This window comes from Eleutherodactylus coqui, chromosome 4 (assembly GCF_035609145.1).
Source record: "Eleutherodactylus coqui strain aEleCoq1 chromosome 4, aEleCoq1.hap1, whole genome shotgun sequence".
NCBI classification, from domain to species: domain Eukaryota; kingdom Metazoa; phylum Chordata; class Amphibia; order Anura; family Eleutherodactylidae; genus Eleutherodactylus; species Eleutherodactylus coqui.
The window spans coordinates 250,081,846-250,100,978 of NC_089840.1; the positions used below are offsets into that span (position 1 = coordinate 250,081,846).

Below are 19,133 nucleotides of genomic sequence, written 5' to 3' on the forward strand. Positions count from 1 at the left end.
GGCTCGAGTTTAGTATGGAAGATATTCACCACCATCTGAAAGCCATGAACTCGCAAAAAGGCGGGCCAACCCGTTATTAAGTAGGTATTCCTAATGCAGTGATCGTTCAGTATATACTTCTTACATGGGCGTTGTACAGTATCTCCTCCACACTTTTCAAAGCATAGTATTTCTCTTGAAAACAATAGATTCTTGCACTAAGGATTTGATTTCATGGTAGACTAGACCACCATAATCATTTTGCAGGAACTTCTACTTACTGAAGCCTGTTGGATCCCAACTGGTTAGTTATTGGGGTCCCTCCCTGGACTGTGCAAAGATTTTATTGCCTACTCATTTTCCACTTTAATGGTCTACCAAGCCACAATTTTTGTAGTCATGTTATGCAAGATCTTCTTGAATTCTGATGTCTTGGTAGATTTCTTTAGATGGCCACATATATAACTGATAACATGTTTCGTTCTTTTCTTCTACAGGAGAACAACTTGTTATCGGGAGACGAAAAAGAAGAAGCCTGGGAGTCTGATGCATTCATCTCATTACCATTGACTCATCAGCCCATATTGCTTGATGGGTTGAAAATGATTAACCACAGTTGAGAGTACATCATCCCTGCTCCTCTGCACTGGCTTTCCCAAAATATCAGGATTTGGCACCTCTCAACGGTCACATATCAAGCAATAACTCTTAGTAATTTCCCCCGTCATAGGCATAAAATCAGAAGTCCCTTATGAATTTGGAAGAAAAGAAAAAATTGTCTAAAGATGATATCAGTCTATCGATCTCATCTCTTGAATTGGTCTTTGAATCCCCTAATACATTTATGGAGCATTGGCATTTTTGTAACTTGATATCAATAAAAACATGTTACACATATAGGTAGTGTGGGGAGGGGTCCAAATTAAAGTGACCATTGCAATTGCAGAAGTATCTTTCATTGCATTGGGATTTATGGAGGCCACGGCGAAAGTTTACGACACCTACATATTCTAGACCAAGACCAATCCCAAACTCTTAAGATCTTTGGGTTTTCTATCATTGTAAAATCCTATTACCCGGGGAAATTGGACCAAATTTGTATATAACGACACTGGCCCATTACACAATCAATTGTCTCATCTCTATTATTTTATTTATGTATCGTCTTCTATACATTAGTCACCATTGTGTGAGTAAATGATTTTAAGATTTTTTTTCTTTATCAGATACCTTAGGTTGGAGTTGCATCCAAATAGGGAACAATTGGGATGCTAGACCAGATATCGACATGCACTGATATAACATGTGGTGGTGTGTGCAGGGTAAACGGCTTATATTTTTTGATTCCATGTGAAGTATTGGTAATCAACTGCAATTTTATTGAAAGGCGTTATAGTCATTTGTGAGAAAAGCCTCACAGAAACAACGCAATTGCTGTTTTCCAAATCTGCCAGTTCATGACTAATCAGGTTTTCTTTCTGTAAAGCTAATGCAACCTTCACAAAGTATATGACACGGCCCTTTGGGCTTCTTTATGGAAACTTATGCAAGCAAAAAAAATATGTTTGTCAGTAGTAATCAATTAGATTACATTTTTTTTTCAACACGGGTTAGGAGATAAATGCACAATCTGATTGGTTTGTCACAAGTACTGGCGGCCTACTCAATCATAAACTTAACGCACCAAAGCAAAGTTTCATCCTTTTCTATTAAGTTACTTAGTATTAACATCTGAAAACATTCATTTACTACACAACATGACTTATTACTGCCTATGTATTACATTCCATGACACTAATTAAATAAAACGATGTAGATCATTTTGTATGATTGGTTGATATACAGATGGTTGATACTGTATATAGGACATGAGCCACTGTTTACAAAGATAGAACATAGTGTTATTACATAAGCTCTCACTTTCATGCGCTCTATTGCTATGTATTATATATTTTTTTTACTAATAATGTACCATGCTATTGAATAGATGATGACATATGTAGTAAGTTATTATCTGGTTCCTCATGTGAGTGGTTTGTCCTGTGACATCCAATTATTAAGCCAGGGTAACACAATAAAGTGTTCCAGCCACATCATGTAACATTACCTGCAAGCTGAAGTGCTACAGAGGTCCATGGGTTGTGTGATAATGCAGTTCAGCCCATTCATTTCATAGAGGTAAGCTGCAATACCACACAACTCATGGACAGATGTGGCCATGTTTCTATAAGAAAGCAGACATCTTTTTGATCCTGGACAACCCCTTTAACTACACTCCAGGGCTTCCTGCGACAACCTTCAAAATCTTACCTTGTAAATTGTATTTTCATACATTTAATTCCAGATTGCTCAGTTAAGAGGGGAGAGCGGTACTACAATGCACCCCTGCATGACCACCGTGCTTATTCTGAGGGGTCTTTCACACGAGCGTATATTGGCCCGACATTTTCACGGTCGGCCGATATACGCTGCGATCTAATGCATTGGATTCCAGTGCATCAGATCACATAGCCGTATTCCCGCAAAGTAAAAGCGCCACGCCGGCCAATATAGCGCCAGGCACTTTTGCCTTGGGCCCAAAAGATAGTCCTGGAACTATCTTTCGGCCCCAAATACGTTGACCGCTGCATTGACTCCTATGGGAGCCAATGACAGCGGCTGGAGAAGGGAGGTGGGAGGGAATTTAGCAGCATGACTGCTAAACTCCCTCCCCCTTTTTTCCTTCCCTCTGGCTGATTGCAATAGGAGGGGGCGGGGCAGGGCTAAGCGCCACCCCGTTTCCTCCCATTGCTGGCTGCGGACAAGGGGCAGGAGTTTAGCTCCACTGTCATTCCACCCCCTGCCTTTGCAAACAGCCAGAGAGGAGGAGAGTGGAGATGAGCCGGTGAGGGGAAGGGTCAACGGCATGGCGGCCTTGATGTGTCTAAACGGGTGCACAAACATTAGATTTGTGCGCCCGTTCACAAGTTTTTTACTCCGATCGTAGCGTCTATTGACCGGCCGATATACGCTCGTGTGAAAGAGCCCTTCGTCTGATGCTTCCTTTGTGTGACATTTTAATGACAACAGACACGTGTGCACTTTGTGTAGAACAAAATAAAGAACTTTTTAAATTGTGGTTTGATTTTCTGATTGGTGTCATGCAACCTTCCGCCGCATGTATAAGAAATAAAAGGGCTCTGAGGATGACGTGGGTACTCAAAAGCTGAGTTGAACAGCCTTATTTTAAAAACTCCGGCCAGAAAAGATGTCCGGCGCCGCCCACTGGACTGAACGTGGACATTAGCATACATTGCAGGAGATTTTAACAAATGGTATGCTTTCAAAAGGAAACGTAACAAAGCTATTTGTGGAAATTGCTGTAATTCCCTAGTCTGTTCCTGTGGACAATTTAGTAGGGTAGAAAATGTTGACAGTTTCCCTTTAAAGGGCTTGTCCAACACTAGAAATAAGGGTCTGCTATTTTTCAAGTAACAGTTCCCAATCTGTTCATGGGCTGTCTAGTACTGTAGTTGGAGCACTAGTTAGTTGGAGCACTGGTGGAGTGCTCCAACTAACATATCCAAAGGCACAGTTCTTCGTTCCTGTAGTGAAGAAGCCAATAGTAATTTTCTCTATAATTCTTTGATAAAGTTGAAGCAACTGGGTACCAGAAGTTGTATGCACAATCTCTACTTTTCTTGATTATTAGAAGTCTCATCCCCTAGCTAATAAAAACTATTGTGAAAGCTTTTTTTTCCAAGCATATGAAAACATAGAGGCACACGGGTCTTGTAAAATATTTGGCTTGGATGCATTTCTGTTGGTGCAGACGATGGTACTGTTACTTCTTGCTGGGAGGGATGGAAGAGAGAGCTGCTTTGTTCACAGTCTGGACACAGAACTGTTTACATGAAACATACTGAATGCCCACTTTGTTTAGAGGCACCCTCCCTTTCACAATTGGAACTTCCGGTATGGAAATTAGACCAATGAGCCTAGATGCAGCATATAATCAAGTAAGCATGTTTTCAGTATTAGTGTGAATCCATATTAAAATGCAAAAATCAATGGATCTGAGAGTCTTCAAATGAAGCTTGGGGATTTGTTCTAGACTCGCCAAGGCCAGGATTACAAAAAATTGCCAACCTTGTAGGGTTTTTTATAATGCAGCGGCATCGATAGTATACTGAGAATGGTGTAATCGAGGAAAACATCCAGTGAAAGGGGATTTTGTGGATCTAAATAACTTGTCGACAGAAGAGGTCAGAGGAGGATGATAAGAATTGTTCTGATGTGCAGGGGGTGCAAATTGGAGTTGAATACAACCCTGATCAGGTGTTCCAACTAACATATCCAAAGACACAGTTCATCGTTCCTTAGCATGTATGGACTATCATAACTTTCAATGTCAGTGCTCTCTAAAAGAAACAGAAAGACAAGACTCCAGTGGGCAAAAGAGCACAAAAATTGAATCACTGAGCAGTAGAAAAACAGCTCCTAGTCAGTTGAATCCAGACTTCTACTGCACCATGGTGATGGGAGGTCAGAATTTGGCACAGGCAACATGAATCGATGAATCCTTCTTGTAAGTACTTCAGAACTGCTCGGTCAATAGCTCCATCTAATTTACAACTACAAGAAGCCTGATATCCGCAGGGGCCGATACTCCTGCAGAATGGTTTCCAAACCTAATGGAATCTATGCCATGAAGAACTGCGGTGGTTCCGAAGGCCAAAGAGGCCCAGCACACTACTAAATAAGGTTTCTAATAAAGTGGTCATTCAGTGAATGTAAAAGCCGACTGCTTTGCATGAGGCAGAGGGTAACTACTATATATCATCCCCCCCCCCCCCCCCTTGTTTATAACCGCTTGAACTGTCGCCCCATGATGACTACAACGGAGACTTTAGAAGCCGTCCCCTCTCAGGCAGCAAACACCTCATCCATGCAAATTATTCAAGGTTTACGATCGGATATAAATCCTAGTGCGTATAAGAACCAAAGACATTAAAAGAAGCAATAACTCATGAGACCTTTCACAGATGTACAGTATATGTGGTTTATTTACAGTATAGTTCAATTTACAGTAAGCTGTTCTTCAGATGTGCTTCTTAACGGCAGTAAAGCTTCTGAGATCAATTACTGGCCAAACAGCAATTAGATCAGTTATATAAAGGACATAACGGGCAACTTAAGGAAAAATTCAGAAAAATGGCAATTTTTGCTGTATCTCCAACTAAAAATACATAAAAAATATCCATATGGGATGAATGATGGGTAACGCCGTATAACCAATGTATCAACCAATGCTTTTTTTTTACAATATGTATTTAGAAAGAATTGTGTAAACAGCAGAAAAGACAAAGTTTCTGAGTCACTTTACTACTTTTTGAAAAATTAATATCAAACATCTGATTGGTCGCATTGGTCACATGGCTAATGAAAATGCCTGACAAGGGTAATCTCTCCAATGACTATCCATCCATGTGGCAATACAATGGAAATATAGATTGTGATTTTTTTTTACCCGAGGGACAATCTATATTTTTGCTAGACAACTTCAAGCAAATGTGAAACTGAAAATAAAATGTCATACACAGATACTAGAAGTCACCCGGGCATTATACTGTATATGACACTCGAAAAATCTTTTAGGATTTAGTCTAACTACATTTCCCAGCATGAGACAGTGCTTGTCCGGGATGCTGAAACCTGTTTTAGAGACACTGATAAATCTCACTTGTTGAAACCAACCAGCAGCATTTCAGGAGTATTGGTCTTCCCTCCTGCGGGGGCACTGTTCTGTTATAGTCATAAGGTTACAAAAAATTATTTTCTAAGTATGGCAGCTCTGCTAATCCGGAGTAATTGTAAGTGTGCCGTCTAGAGGAAAGCTGAGATTTGAGGCTTGAAAGGAGATAACGGACATAAACCTGTTATAATATCTACTCCCTGCAGAAGAGAAGCCCACTAAGAAAAGGTAATCCATGGTAGAAGAACTGTGCTCTATTTATTAAGGACACTGTTAAAAAGTGAATGCCCAACATTTATTACCATATCCTTTTTAGGTCCAGTGTTTTGTGCCGAATTATTTCTTACGAGATCTTCGTAGTGGTTGGATATCTGTCAGCTATATTCAGCAGTCCCATAGAGATGAATGGAGGAGTAGCAGTGTTCATGTGTGATAGCTACTCTGTTTATATGGGGAGATTTGGAACCCCATATTTGGAACCCCTATTCCTGTAATCGGTGTGGGTTCCAGCAGTGGGAGGCACACACATCGGACACTTATCCTGTAGATAAGGTGGTATGGTGGGTCAGCGCCTTGTACTCTATGTAGAGAAGATTAGGAGCTCTCTATCACAAAAAAGGGGCACCAACCACTATAAAAGTGTATGAACTCGGGACAAATATACTCATCGGCCTAGTTTGACTCGGAGCTCAGCTGGAACGTAGCTCTGAGTTAAAGAGGCGGGCCACACTGCACTCCTCTCCCTATACACAATAAGGAAGAGAAGTTGTCACTCTTATGGCTGCAGGCGGTGAGAGTCTGGCGCAGCCCACCCTTTGGCTCAAGAATTGAACTCCGAGCCAAACTTCTAATTCTGCTTTTTCTGAAACACAGCAGTGTGTCAGAATAAAATACACATGGGCCAAATGGGCATATCTGTCCTGGGTTCATATTGCCTGTAGTTCTTGGCAGCATGAACCTGGTGACAGGTTCCCTTTAAGAAATTAATCATCACAGAATTTTGGACCCATTGAGAGTAAAGAAAATGGTATTCAAGGGACATTCACATTTAGAATGAGTTGTCCATGACAGGAACTCATTGGGTTCCGATTATGTAGACAACTCTTCCCCCTCAGTAAAAAAAACATGTTGTTATCTCAACCAATAGATCATTGGTCCTCAACATTTAATTGGTTTAAGCTTGGAAGGCTAAACTGGGCTTATGTTCAGTAATCTAGACCAGAGCTACGAGTGTGCTCGCTGCTACCATGCCATTGCCCAAAGAGCCAAATCTCAACAAATTGGAAATTACTCCAAGAAGTTGAAGAAAAAGGAATAATACTGACAAGAAAATGACACCTAGCCCTTTAAGTGATACTTTTACTATCTTTATCATTTCTACAATGTAAGTTGTCAGTGCACTGCAGGTAAAACACACAAATGGTGTGCAGTATATAGCACACACTTATAATTAAAGATTCATATGGTAACATAGGATGGAGAAATAGATCCAACGCAAACAAGCAGCATAAACGTTTTTAGGATAGTGAACCGAAGCACCCCCCTCACTGACACACTGTGACAGCACTAAGTTTATAGTGACGTCATTGGTTTCTAGCCAATTGCATCACAAAACGGCTTTCTGGCATATGCGTGGGTGGCAAGCACAATTTAAAGGGACATGATGCTTAAAGGGCTATTCACATATTGGCTTTTAATAACCAAAATGGGAATCTGCTACTATAGTTAACAGCCACCGAGTCTACGAAAACATCTTCGTCTGTTTCTGACAGGTGATCAGAAATAGAGGGACTGGTTTTCCCATTTCGGCCATGAAAAGCCAAGATGGGAATACCCTTTAAGAAGAAGGGTATGGACTGTTCCTTTACGAATAAGGGGTATGGACTGTTCCTTTAAGTATGCTAGCCAGGAAACTAACATTTAGTGCAAAATACTTTGAGGAGAGCTTCATAAATGGGGCTTAGCAGCCAATAGTTCTGCCACGACTGTCCCCATCACACAGTATTCACAAGTCTCAGGCATCCTGTCTGCGGGCCCACACAGGAAGTAACAGTGTATAGCGGATTTCATATCATAAATATGCTGCTATGCTAAATATGCTCTCACAGAAGCAATCTGAATGTAATGCAAATGCTCCCTTTGGAAGCTGTGTACAAAATACCTCTCCCCTTGACCATATACCAAATTACATTGTATCTAACCCCCACCCTCCAAAACGCAACAAGGAATTAGGGATTTATCAATTAGCACAAATGTATTGTACCCAATAGAAGTTAATTAAAATATCATTAGTTGCCGGTTACAGCACAGTGAAGCAAGCCCTGGAAATTAAAGAGCACTGTCCCCTTAAAGGAGTTGTCTCACGACTTGGCCATCTCAGGCAGTCCCACTGAAGAGAATGAAGTCACACACTACCATAGATTTTGGAATGAGCCATGGCTCTGTATGACCAGTAGAAGCTGTTGTAAGACAACCCTTTTAAGGCCTGGGCTCCATGGATATCTTAAGGTACCTTTACACAGGATAACGGCTGAGCCAGCTGGTTGTACATGGAATGACTATCGTCCGAATTCGCTGTTTCCAACAATTATTTGAGCCCCATGTGGCGCAGAGTGTTAAGGCAGCAGAGATGCAGTCCTAAGCTCTTGCTCATGACCTGAAGGTTGCGGATTCAATCCCTGTGTGGTTTAGGTAGCCGGCTCAAGGTTGACTCAGCCTTCCATCCCTGCGAGGACTGTAAAATGGGTACCCAGCTTGGTGGGGGGTAATAAATAAATTACCTGAAAGTGTAAAGGTACCTTTATGTGATGAGATTATTGCACTTTGTGATCAAGATAAATTGTGGTGGGATCCCGCACTAATTTTTTCCAATCGGGGTGCATGTAATTTCACGCTCACAGACCAAGCACCGACTTCCATGGGTGACAGAGAGAGAGATTGGGGAGCCGGGTAAGTATAAGAAGTACACCCCCAGACTCCTCATTCCCTGTCCTACAAGCACCATAACAGATTATGATGCTTATTGAATGCGGCATGTTCCCTTTAAGGGGAAAACGCCCTTCCTGTCTCGCCTGTTTATAGATTACATAGGTTAATTCACAAGAAACTACTCCAGGTCAGCATAATCCAGCATAACAGTTTGATATCAGCAGTGAATGGTCCTACAGCAGCCTATAAACCAGGGTGGAGAAATGACCGTGATATGAAAATTGAGTGATAATGACCTTCGTATGAAAACCAGGTTGTATTTTGCATATTAAATATTATACAAAATCTGGCCAATTTTATTCTACTTGAACACAAGCGACTGCATAGCTCCTCCCACAGGCCTTGTGTCCTCGCTGTACAAACAATACATCTAATTTAATTTAGATTAAGCAACTTATATATTTATATAGTATAAAAAAACAACAAAAACAGCCTAAAAACAGTTTAAGAAAAACAAAACAGAAAACAAAATAAAAATCTACCCATGCTTTTCCTAAAAAGTTCCAAAAGTGACATGGCTGAGAAAAAAGCATATAAAAACAAGCGGTAAAACGGATGGGGTTAAGACCCGGTTGAATGCATGCTTGGTATAGGATAGAACTTCGAAATCCGGCTCTGCGTCGTGGGGTTAAGGCATTCGGACTCGCCGCTCATTTTGAAGAAAATCTCTTGTTCTTGAAGTTTTCTTGCAAACTCCTCCTCAAGTGCCTGAAAATACGAATATTATTAGAAAACTGCAAGCTGAGGTTGAAAAAAAGAGACAATAAGAGTTTAATTCTGGTTAAAAACGTAGTTAGTGCCCCACCATGCTTGCTGAGTGGGTGGGCTCTGTATTTTGAGGCTGGGTGGGATACGGTTTCTTCTTGTGGAAAGCACCAAGTAGGTGTACGGAGAGTTATAGGCTGTGCAGTGCAAATGGGATATGGAACAATGCCTCTACAGCGCCATCTATTGGAAGGCAGCTTCTCTATAAGTCAATGTCAGACCTGTTAATAGGCCTTGTAACATGTCTGAGAATATAGGCCCATTTACACGCAACGATTATCGCTCAAAATTCGGTCAAACGACTGAATTTGAGTGATAATCATTACATGTAAACGCGGGCATCGGGCACTTTTCATTTGAATCATGATTTTAAGGTGAATTTAAAATTCATAGTTCAGCTACTGCAGATAAAGCAAACACCTTTATCTGTCAGTAGATCGCAGGCTGTTATTTTCGCAGGGAGCCGGCAGTTAACATTGTATTCTGACGGCACCTGGGACCACAACAATGCAGCTGTGTGCATAGCTGGGCTTGTGATTATTCACACGCTGGGCTCGGCAAACAGCTCCTGGAGGCCCATATACATGCAAATGAAGGTGAAAAAGTGTTAATGGCCATCAGTGGCCATTAACACTTTATGCAAAAAGATCGCTAAAACTTTCAATCATTTGAAAGATTATCTTTGCATGTTTATGAGCCTTATAAGCCAAGACCTGAGTGTGCTTCGGGGGGTTTTGCCCCTCATCAGTGTATAGTACGTTTCTGGCTGGCTGGGTGAGAGGCCTATGACGTAGGTCATGAGACGTACAAGTTCTCTTTTTGATTGACCTTGTAAGTCTCCGTATGGAGAAACTTTACCCCTTAAAACTTATGTCATAAGCCTCTCACCCAGCCAGCCAGCAACCTACTGTACACTGATGAGGGACGAAACCCCCCAAAAGCCTGTCTGTACAAGGTTATCCTCTCCTTCTGGAGAAGACTCTAGTTTTGGCTGGTATCCCCAGTCATGTTACAAGGCCTGCTAAAAGCTCAGACATTGACTTGCAGGAAAGACACCTTCCAATAGATGGCACTGCAGAGGCATTAGAACCTGTCCCATTTGTAAACTGTATTTTGAGCTAAACAGACATTTCGCCCCCCTCCTCCCCTCCCACAGCATGTAGTGTCTCAAAAGATACTGCAGCTGCATTAATTGTATTAAAACAAACAGATATTTGGGGGATTGGTTAATGAATATAGACAGAGAGCTAAAGGGGAACTATAAAGTCTCTGAAAGGTAAGACTGCTCGTGGATAGTGCACTGGACTCATCCTTGTTATGCAGTGCGTGCGCACACCCATAGAGAACAGCCTGCAGAGATGAGTCTGATGCACGGTCTGCACACGGACTTCCATGGGTGACAGTCTGGGAGTGGAAAGCCAGGTAAATATGTAAAGCGAATCTCAGACTCCTCGGGATCCGTCATGTGAGCACCATGACTTAGTTTATGGTGCTCATAGGTGATGACAGGTTCCCTTTATCTACAGAAGACCTATCTTTACAATAGCTCATCAGTAGTTGGTTGACAGGGGTCCACTGCCCTGGACCCCTGCTGATCAGCTGTTCTCCGATTGGCTTAGTGTGTACAGGAGAAGGAAGCAGACAGCTCCAGCACATTGTAGAGGCCTGGATTGGTAATGCAGTCACAGCTGCCATTGAATTCAACCTGGGTTGATGTAATGTGTCAGAGCCCTCAGCTTTCTGCTCTTAAGGCACTGATAGCTGCCTGGAGATCAGCTGACCAGCTGGGGGCCCCAGTGGTGGACCCTTGCTGATCAACTTTTGATGACTTGTTCTAAGTATAGGTCATTTATAGTTAGCAGGTGGATGACCCCTTTAGCTTCAATAAGAAACGTGAGGCCTTCACACACTTTCTCCAGTTTTGACATAAACTCACCCATCACTATGGTCCACTTCCCCCAGCTGCAGGGTCCACTGCTCAGACAAAGAGTATCCTTCTTTCCCCAATATTATTCGCCTTTTCCTGACTACTTGTTTCGGCCCATGTCCACTTTTCAATACATCTTATGTTACATTGTTTGAACATAACCACGAGTTTCTTGTACAATTCTTTCCAAATTATTATTATTTTTACTGTTCACACACTTTGTAATATAACTTTATTTGTATCTACTTTAATGTATGTCAATTTTAATAAAGTTTGATGTATTCACCTGCACTAATTTAAAGGGGTTGTCCCACTTCTACCTGCAGGAAGCAGACAGTTCTGCACATTGCACAGTGGCCATGATTGGTACTGCAGACTGAGTACCATTCACTTCAAAAGGTCACAGCCTGCAGTACCAACCAGGGCCACCGAGCAATGGAGTGGTCTACTTTCTGCAGCAAAACAGCTAGAAGTGGGACAACCCCTTTAAGGGGAACTATGATAATTATATGCTATAAACTAAAAGGGCAGTTTGAAGCAGTAGCTGAATCTTCAGACTTTTCCTTGATATACACTAAGGGAAACCAATAAGGGCTTGTGGTCTCAAGAGCCAGACTCGGGGCAAACAGCTAACATGCTGCATCTCTAATTAAAGGGGCTGTCTGTCATGGTTTCACCCCTTTAAATAATACCAGGTCAAGTGCAGTAAATGTTAGATAACACGGCTCTATTAAAGCTCATTAGAAGAATACCTTCTTCCGTGGTCTTAGTTTTTCCCTCCATTCTTTCAGCTCCACTGCGTGTTCTTCATCCAGCTCCTTCAGCTTCTGAGTTTCATGTTCAATTAACAGATGACATTTTTCATTCTAAAATGACAATTAAACACCGGTTGTCATATGCATCCAGCTGGTTATAATTGGGGTCCGCTGGGCCTGAATGTCCTGAGAATGGTGGTTCCCTGTCCCTTTCACAGGTGCAGTCACCCTCCATATAGTGAATGGGAGGCATGGAACAGCTAAGGGAGTGTGAGTGGTATATGCAGTGTATGTCTGTGCACGGCACCAACAGCTTAAGGCACAGAAAACGGACCTCATAGTGATATTCTTGCAAAATTCGTAGATATTATAAAGCTCATTTAGTGAGGTGGTCCAACGGTGGCAATCCGCCTTCCTATAACAAATGTACCATCGTCCATTGGTAGGGGTAGGGCAAAGTTTACCCCTCACGCAGTCGCTGCTGTCTCATACAGTGCAGCTCTCTGCATAACTCGGCTTCTCCCACAGTCTCCTGCTCTCAGAGTTCCATACGAGCAGGAGACGGGGAGGACTTGGGCTATGCACGGATCACGCCATGTTATGCCCCATTCACACGGGACGACTGTTGGCTAAACCATCTGCAGGAGCGGATGACGTCACCGCTAGATGTTAGCGCTCGTGCTGATCGTTTAGACAGGCAGCTCACTGCTGACTATCCCGGAGTTCTTACTCAGCGCTTCCCATTCTTGGAAGCGTTTAGATGCAGCAAGAAGTCAGCGATGATTTTCATGCTAGTAGAAAGTGAGTGAGAAAACAAAAAGTAAACTAATAGTAAATGATACCTTCGTATTAAGATGGAACGATTATTGCACATGTGAACGAAAATTGCCCCATGTAAATGGCCGCGTAGAAAGACGTGGCTGCGTGACTGATAAACTTAGTGCTGCAACCACCACTGGCTGGTGGGGGCTGTGGACTGCAGGGGGCACAGTTTCTTTTGGGGGCACAGTGTCATGGAGAGGGCACAGTAATAAGTGTAAGGGTGGTTTTTACACTTGCGCTGGGGATTCCGCTTTCCTACATCATTCAGGGAGCAGGAAAGGAGAATCCCCGCGGCCAATTGGTTCCATCTGTGGACCGAAACAAACAGCGTTGGGCGGATCCCATTGACTATAATGGGGTCCGACCAGCAGATGTGAAACCATTCTAAGAACATCCAGTACACTCTTGAACAAACTTTATTTATATTGTCCAGGACAAGCATCCCATACTGTCTATGAACTTCATACCTGGAGTTGTTGTAGCTCCCTGATGTTGGCGTCACATTGAAGCTGCAGATCCCGCATCTGGTTCTCGTGCTTCTGGTGTTGAGCTAATCTTTCATTCTTTTGTCTTTTATCTTCTTGGACAGCAAACTACAAAGAAAGAGAAAAATAAAATTAATGTAGACTATTTCCATACATTTTTCAACAATGGAAAAGCCACTCAATGACATACAAGTCCACTAGCCATCGATAGCAACTTAAGCAGTTGCAACTTAGTCTTCTGGATTTTTTGGTGCATGTGATTGGGGTAACGAAAACCCCACTTGCGTACACTGGATGTAGATCGTCTGCGATTTTGATGAGGTTTTCAGAGTAGAATACGCGCTAAAATCCTTGTCAAATTTAGAAAAAATGAACAGGGTCTTATAAGGCCACTCTTATGTGTTAGGAAGTGGGCAGAGCAAGCTTTAGTCATCAAGAGACATATAGTCGTATAGAAGACCCCCATAGGAGTCAACAGGAGCTTGACACTTAGCGATGTCATGATGGAAGAACCAGTCACCTGTTTGCCAAAGGACGCCCGGAACGAGGTTGATCATTAACTGACATTTCACCTCATTTAAGATGGGAGAACCATTCCAAAACGTCACTCATGGCTGCTTCCTTATAGACATTTTATAGCATAACATCCGTATCTGTAGCTTATTTCCCCAAAATGAAACAAAATTTCACAGCTAAACATTGTTCGTATGAATCGGCCATCACAAAATAGGCAAAAAGTATGTTGAGGAAAAAAAACAATGGAGCCGAACGCAACTGTCCCCAGCAACGTTGTCTGGAGTACCGCCTCAGTAGGGTTTCGCAGACAGTCACCTAAAAACAGAAGCCTGTACTAGTGCCCACTCACCAGCAGTAGAGTACTGGTTCTTTTGGGTACCCCCTCGTATGGTCAGATATCTCGCAGTTTGTGCCGCACTTTCAGTGCTGTGGTGTGCCGATCTCTCCCATTTGTATTATGGTTCACATCACTCAGATTTATAATGGAAACCAGTCCTTAGCCCCACTAGCCCATTTATTAGCAGGTGGGCGACAGAACATCTATATGTCTTTTACCTGCTTAATCTTTTCTCTGTCTTGTTCTGGAGAGGCAGCAGAATTAATCCTCAGACTCTTCTTGAACATGGCCATGCGAGTCTTGGCATCACTGCGCTGAATTTTGGGAAGCCGTCCCCTCTCTTGTGCTTGCCTATTCTTTAGTTCTTCAATCAGCCTCTGATTATATCTCTGCATCTGCTCCATTTCCTGCAGGATAGGATGTAAAACACAAGAAAAATGATATAGTGGTCAAACTACTAACGACCACTTGTCCGTCAGTGAGTGAGTTACATGCCCCGCCCCTGATCACATGACTGTGACATCATCAAAGGTCCCTCATACTGAGTCAGTGAGTTATATGCTCCGCCCCAATCACATGACGGTAAGGTAATCACATCCTATTCCATAGCAACTGAGGCCACATGGGTTTGTAGGGGATGCATAACTCACTCATTTGGGATGACTTCCGGATGAAGGACCTGTGATGACGTCACCGTCATGTGATTAGGGGCGTAGCATGTAACTCACTCATTCCAAATGATATGAGGCGGAGGAAGAGTGAGTGAGTTACACGCTCCACCCCCGATCACATGACAGTAACATCAAAGGTCCTGTACACACACGGCTGCTGTCTGGCTAGGTGTTTGCTAGTATTTCATAGCAACTGAGGCTGCGGGGGTTTGTAGGGGATGGAATAATAACACCTACAGCAGCCATGTGCTTACAGGACCTTTGATGATGTTACCATCATGTGATCAGTCACCTGTGTGGGAGCAGTCCGGGGGTGATCAGTGTGTGCGGGACTCTGCTGTGCTGCTTTTCATCCATGTTGTATGTAAAATGTATGTAGCAGAGCTGTATGTGATGCACATATAGCAGTGCTGTGTGACGTGCACGTAGCAGAGCTATGTGGCGCTTTGCGCCACCAGAAACACTGGTACAATATAATTTCCTAATAATTACTAGTAGTATATGGATGAATAAACATAGACATGTTCTCTCTTGAGACCTTCCACCGCACCTTCTCATGCCGCTTCAGAAGCTGGTGTCTCTGCATGAAGTACTGGTCTTTCAGCTGCTGCTTCAGGAGCTGATGCTTCTCTTGGAGATGTCGTTCTTCAAGCTCCCAAATTGCAGCTTCTCGTGCTGTTGGTAACAAGATAACAATTCTTATGGAGGCCTCATTAAGGCTAAAGACATTTCTGCCTTACGGAAGCTACCAGGACATGACTATATTACTCTTTCACATAGCCTACATCATGCCAGCCCCGCACAAACCGGTCCTTGATATCATGAAAAGGGGGTGGCATAACTACCCCTATATCTGGGATGGCATAGCTACCCCTATATCTGGGATGACATAACTACCCCTATATCTGGGAATGTTCTAGTAAAACTTTATGCAAACTCTTCAAGATCACTGCTAAATAACAATGCAGCCAGCAGCCACATGTATGGTCTTCATAAATGGTCACCTGGCTTGGAGTCAATAGTAGGCAAGATAGAGTTAATTTTCATAATGACTAGATGGGCACTACATTGACACATCTTAGACTGACCTGATCTTTAACTGCTACACTGTAATTACAAGTTATCCACTATCAAAAGTGGGGGTCTCGTTGCTGATACCCATCAATGCTGAAAAAAGGGGTCCTATGTCCCCTGTCCGCCTCACTGTACTGCACCTCCAGCAGTGAGGGGGAGACTGAATTGAGGGACAGTCATGCAAGAACGCAGCCACTCCATTCATTTTCAATGGGGCAGCTGGAGATAACCGAGTGCCAAGCCCTCAGGTATTTCAGTCAGCCCCCTTAAAATAAATGGAACACAGATCGTGTACGATGAGCCGCTGCTCTATGCAGAAAGAGGTCATTGCGGGTGGGAGAAGCATCCCTGCAGTGACAAGAAGAGGGGGATATAAGACCCCCGTTCTCAGGGTCAACAATAAGACCTTCAATAATCAGGCAAGTAATCCCCTATCCTGTAGATAGGGGATAACTTGAAATTCTGAATCAGGGTGGAATGTTCTTCCCTTAAATGGGGAAAATTGGCTTCTACCTCATTGGGGGCTTTTTTTGGTCTTCCTCTGGATCAACATTGGGGGTTAATAGCCTGAACTGGATGGACATGGGTCTTTTTTCAGCCTTCCATACTATGTTACTACCCCTTTAAAGAGAGAGATTCCATCAGCTCTCATGAGTCCATAAACTAAAGTTATGGCTCACAGGAACTAGGGTGCTGACTTCGTGTATGTCACTTTCATACTCAACTTGCTCTTCGCCTACAGAGTCGTCGCTCATTGTATTCTGTGGGTTACTTATGCACATGCTCATAATGACAAGTCCTCTCATTATGAGTGCATGGATAAGCGGTTCGCTGTATACAGTGAGTGGTGGATATACAGGCTGCGTACGAGGAGGAAGGCAAGTATGAGAGTGAGAACCCTGCACTCCGAGCCCTGGCTCCTATAAGCCCATAAACTTAGTTTACAGGGCCCATAGGTGCTGACGGAGTCCTTTTAATGGATTGTACTGCGTGTAATGTCAGTAGTGTATTTCCTTGTTGTTTTGTACAGTGGAAGATCATTGCCTAGACTGGACTAAGTATGTACAAGCATGCAGTATATGAATGTAAACTAGAGTGTTCTCATCCACTGACAGCAATCAGAGATCTTTAAAATAGTGAAATATCAAAACACAAAGTTGATTATAAAGTTGTAAAGTTTTCAATTTATACAAAGTTTATGTTTCATTTATACAAAACTTACCCCCCCCCCCCCCCCGCCCTTTAGAGTCTTGATGGCTATCTGTAAGCAATACTTACTGTGGTTTAGTTTCCCACACTGTCACATAAGCAGTTTATAATCGCCCACACTATGGCGACATTCTGTTCATGTCCCTGAGTGCAGTTATATATATCTCAACCCACAAGCTTTATCCGCAACTAAGGCACTGCTGTGCACTGCATCTGTGCCCTATGTTTACCATATAAATATATACTTAGGATGGGCACAACCCAATAGACAAAAACTGGGGTGCAACCGCAAGGTATCTGCAGAACAACAAATAAAAGGCAGACCTGTACAGAGGCGTGGCGCACACCCAAATAGCAAAATCATTTATTGCAATATTCTAAAAAAAAAACACAAAAAGACATGCAAAATGTTGAATAAAAGCATTTAAAAACAGTGTCTAAACCACCAGGACCCTAAAAAGAATGGAGTCCAGGTAAGCAGCAATACCTTCAAAAGAGAGTAACACCTTGGATGGAAAAATACTGACAGATCAGCCGATCCAAGTCAACAGCATATAATAACATGTCCCTATAGAGAGCAATGTGACTACAAGGCAAGAGCCAATCGAGGACCAGGAAAAGCACATATCCCCAGATGACCATCATGAAGCCCCCCACAGAGTAGTGATTTATGTGCGGCCCACATCCTAGCGCAATACTATGGATGGGTATTATTGGTGATCAGATGCTTTTCCTAGTCTTGCCTCCTTGTAGTCTCAGTATGTGACTTTGCTCTCTATAGGGACATGTTACTATACACTCTTGACTTTGAACCATGGATTGGCTTATAGATCTGTATTTTTCCATCCATTAGTTATTTTTAGGGCCCAGATGGTTTAGGCCTCATGTCCACGGGGAAAATCAGGCCCGCTCCATTTTGTGTTTTTTTTTTTTTTAATGTTGTAATAACCTTTTTCCTACACTTTTGTATTTGGGTGTGTGCCACGCCTTTGTATGTACGCCAGGCCTCTGTCTTTTGTTTCTTCCTCTATGTTTAACATATATGAAGGGAAAAAGCTCCCAGTTTATAGGATAAATGCATCCATACGGCTCCATTCACCTAATGAGACCTCCCCCCTCCTTTTTTTTTATATCTCTGTTGGGTTGGCAAGTATCGATATACATTTGTTTCCCCAATTATATAGGAAAGAAGAGGACTTTTCCATATAATTGGGCCACTGCAAAAAAAAGAACTTTTTTTTTTCTTTTTTTTTTTACAATGACAATCATATGGCGATATATGGAAACCCGCACAGAAGAATGGAAGCTGTCTGATCCATGTGGAAAACCAGGAGTTAAAAAAAACCCTGTACTGCGCATGTGCGCCGTCCAGCGCTTCCACATCCGCAGTACAGAAAATAAAAGACCCAGACAGATACGCAGGATCATCAGCCGCGGGCATGGTCATATTCCACTGCGGGCTCCAGCATGCGTAAACCGATCCGCCCGTGGACATGAGGACTTAGAGATATATGGCAGTAAATGTTTGTTACGTATACCTTAGATGGAAGGATAGAAAGCAGTGTGCACAGAGCCTTATCTCTAAAGTACCTACCTCTCATGAGCTGCTGCTTACGACTCAAGCAGTCCCGCTCTATGGTGGCCAGTTCCATCTTCTGCTGGTGGATAATCTTCTTCAGGGATCCGTCCAGCTCTTGCTGCTGCTTCATTACAAACTCTTGTTCCTAGGTCCAATCAGTTCATAATTAAAACCTAGAACATCTTTACTAAGTATATTCGCGGTCACTTCATATGGTAAAAGTTGGCTGCACACCACGCGGGTATCGTCACACGCAAAACTCTGCACAACGCAAATCACCGCAGCTGCAAAA

General features: G+C 42.8%; 2 protein-coding genes across 3 annotated transcripts in view; one reads left to right on the forward strand and one right to left on the reverse strand.

Annotated features, from left to right (window-relative positions):
• COL17A1 (collagen type XVII alpha 1 chain) overlaps positions 1 to 3,097 on the forward strand; it is a 66,684-nt gene extending 63,587 nt beyond the window's left edge. The window contains exon 53 of the mRNA XM_066601042.1: positions 477 to 3,097. Within this exon, the coding sequence (XP_066457139.1) occupies positions 477 to 526 (50 nt within the window). The 3' untranslated portion in view covers positions 527 to 3,097. The remainder of the gene's footprint in view (positions 1 to 476) is intronic.
• A 1,909-nt stretch (positions 3,098 to 5,006) lies between these two features.
• The window catches only part of SLK (STE20 like kinase), a 76,119-nt gene continuing 61,992 nt past the window's right edge, over positions 5,007 to 19,133 (reverse strand). For both annotated transcript variants that reach the window (XM_066601047.1, XM_066601046.1), the window contains 6 exons: positions 18,857 to 18,986; positions 15,530 to 15,654; positions 14,527 to 14,715; positions 13,438 to 13,563; positions 12,146 to 12,259; positions 5,007 to 9,409 (listed from right to left, as the gene is read on the reverse strand). In XM_066601047.1, coding sequence (XP_066457144.1) covers positions 9,263 to 9,409; positions 12,146 to 12,259; positions 13,438 to 13,563; positions 14,527 to 14,715; positions 15,530 to 15,654; positions 18,857 to 18,986 — 831 coding nt within the window. In that variant the 3' untranslated portion in view covers positions 5,007 to 9,262. The remainder of the gene's footprint in view (positions 9,410 to 12,145; positions 12,260 to 13,437; positions 13,564 to 14,526; positions 14,716 to 15,529; positions 15,655 to 18,856; positions 18,987 to 19,133) is intronic.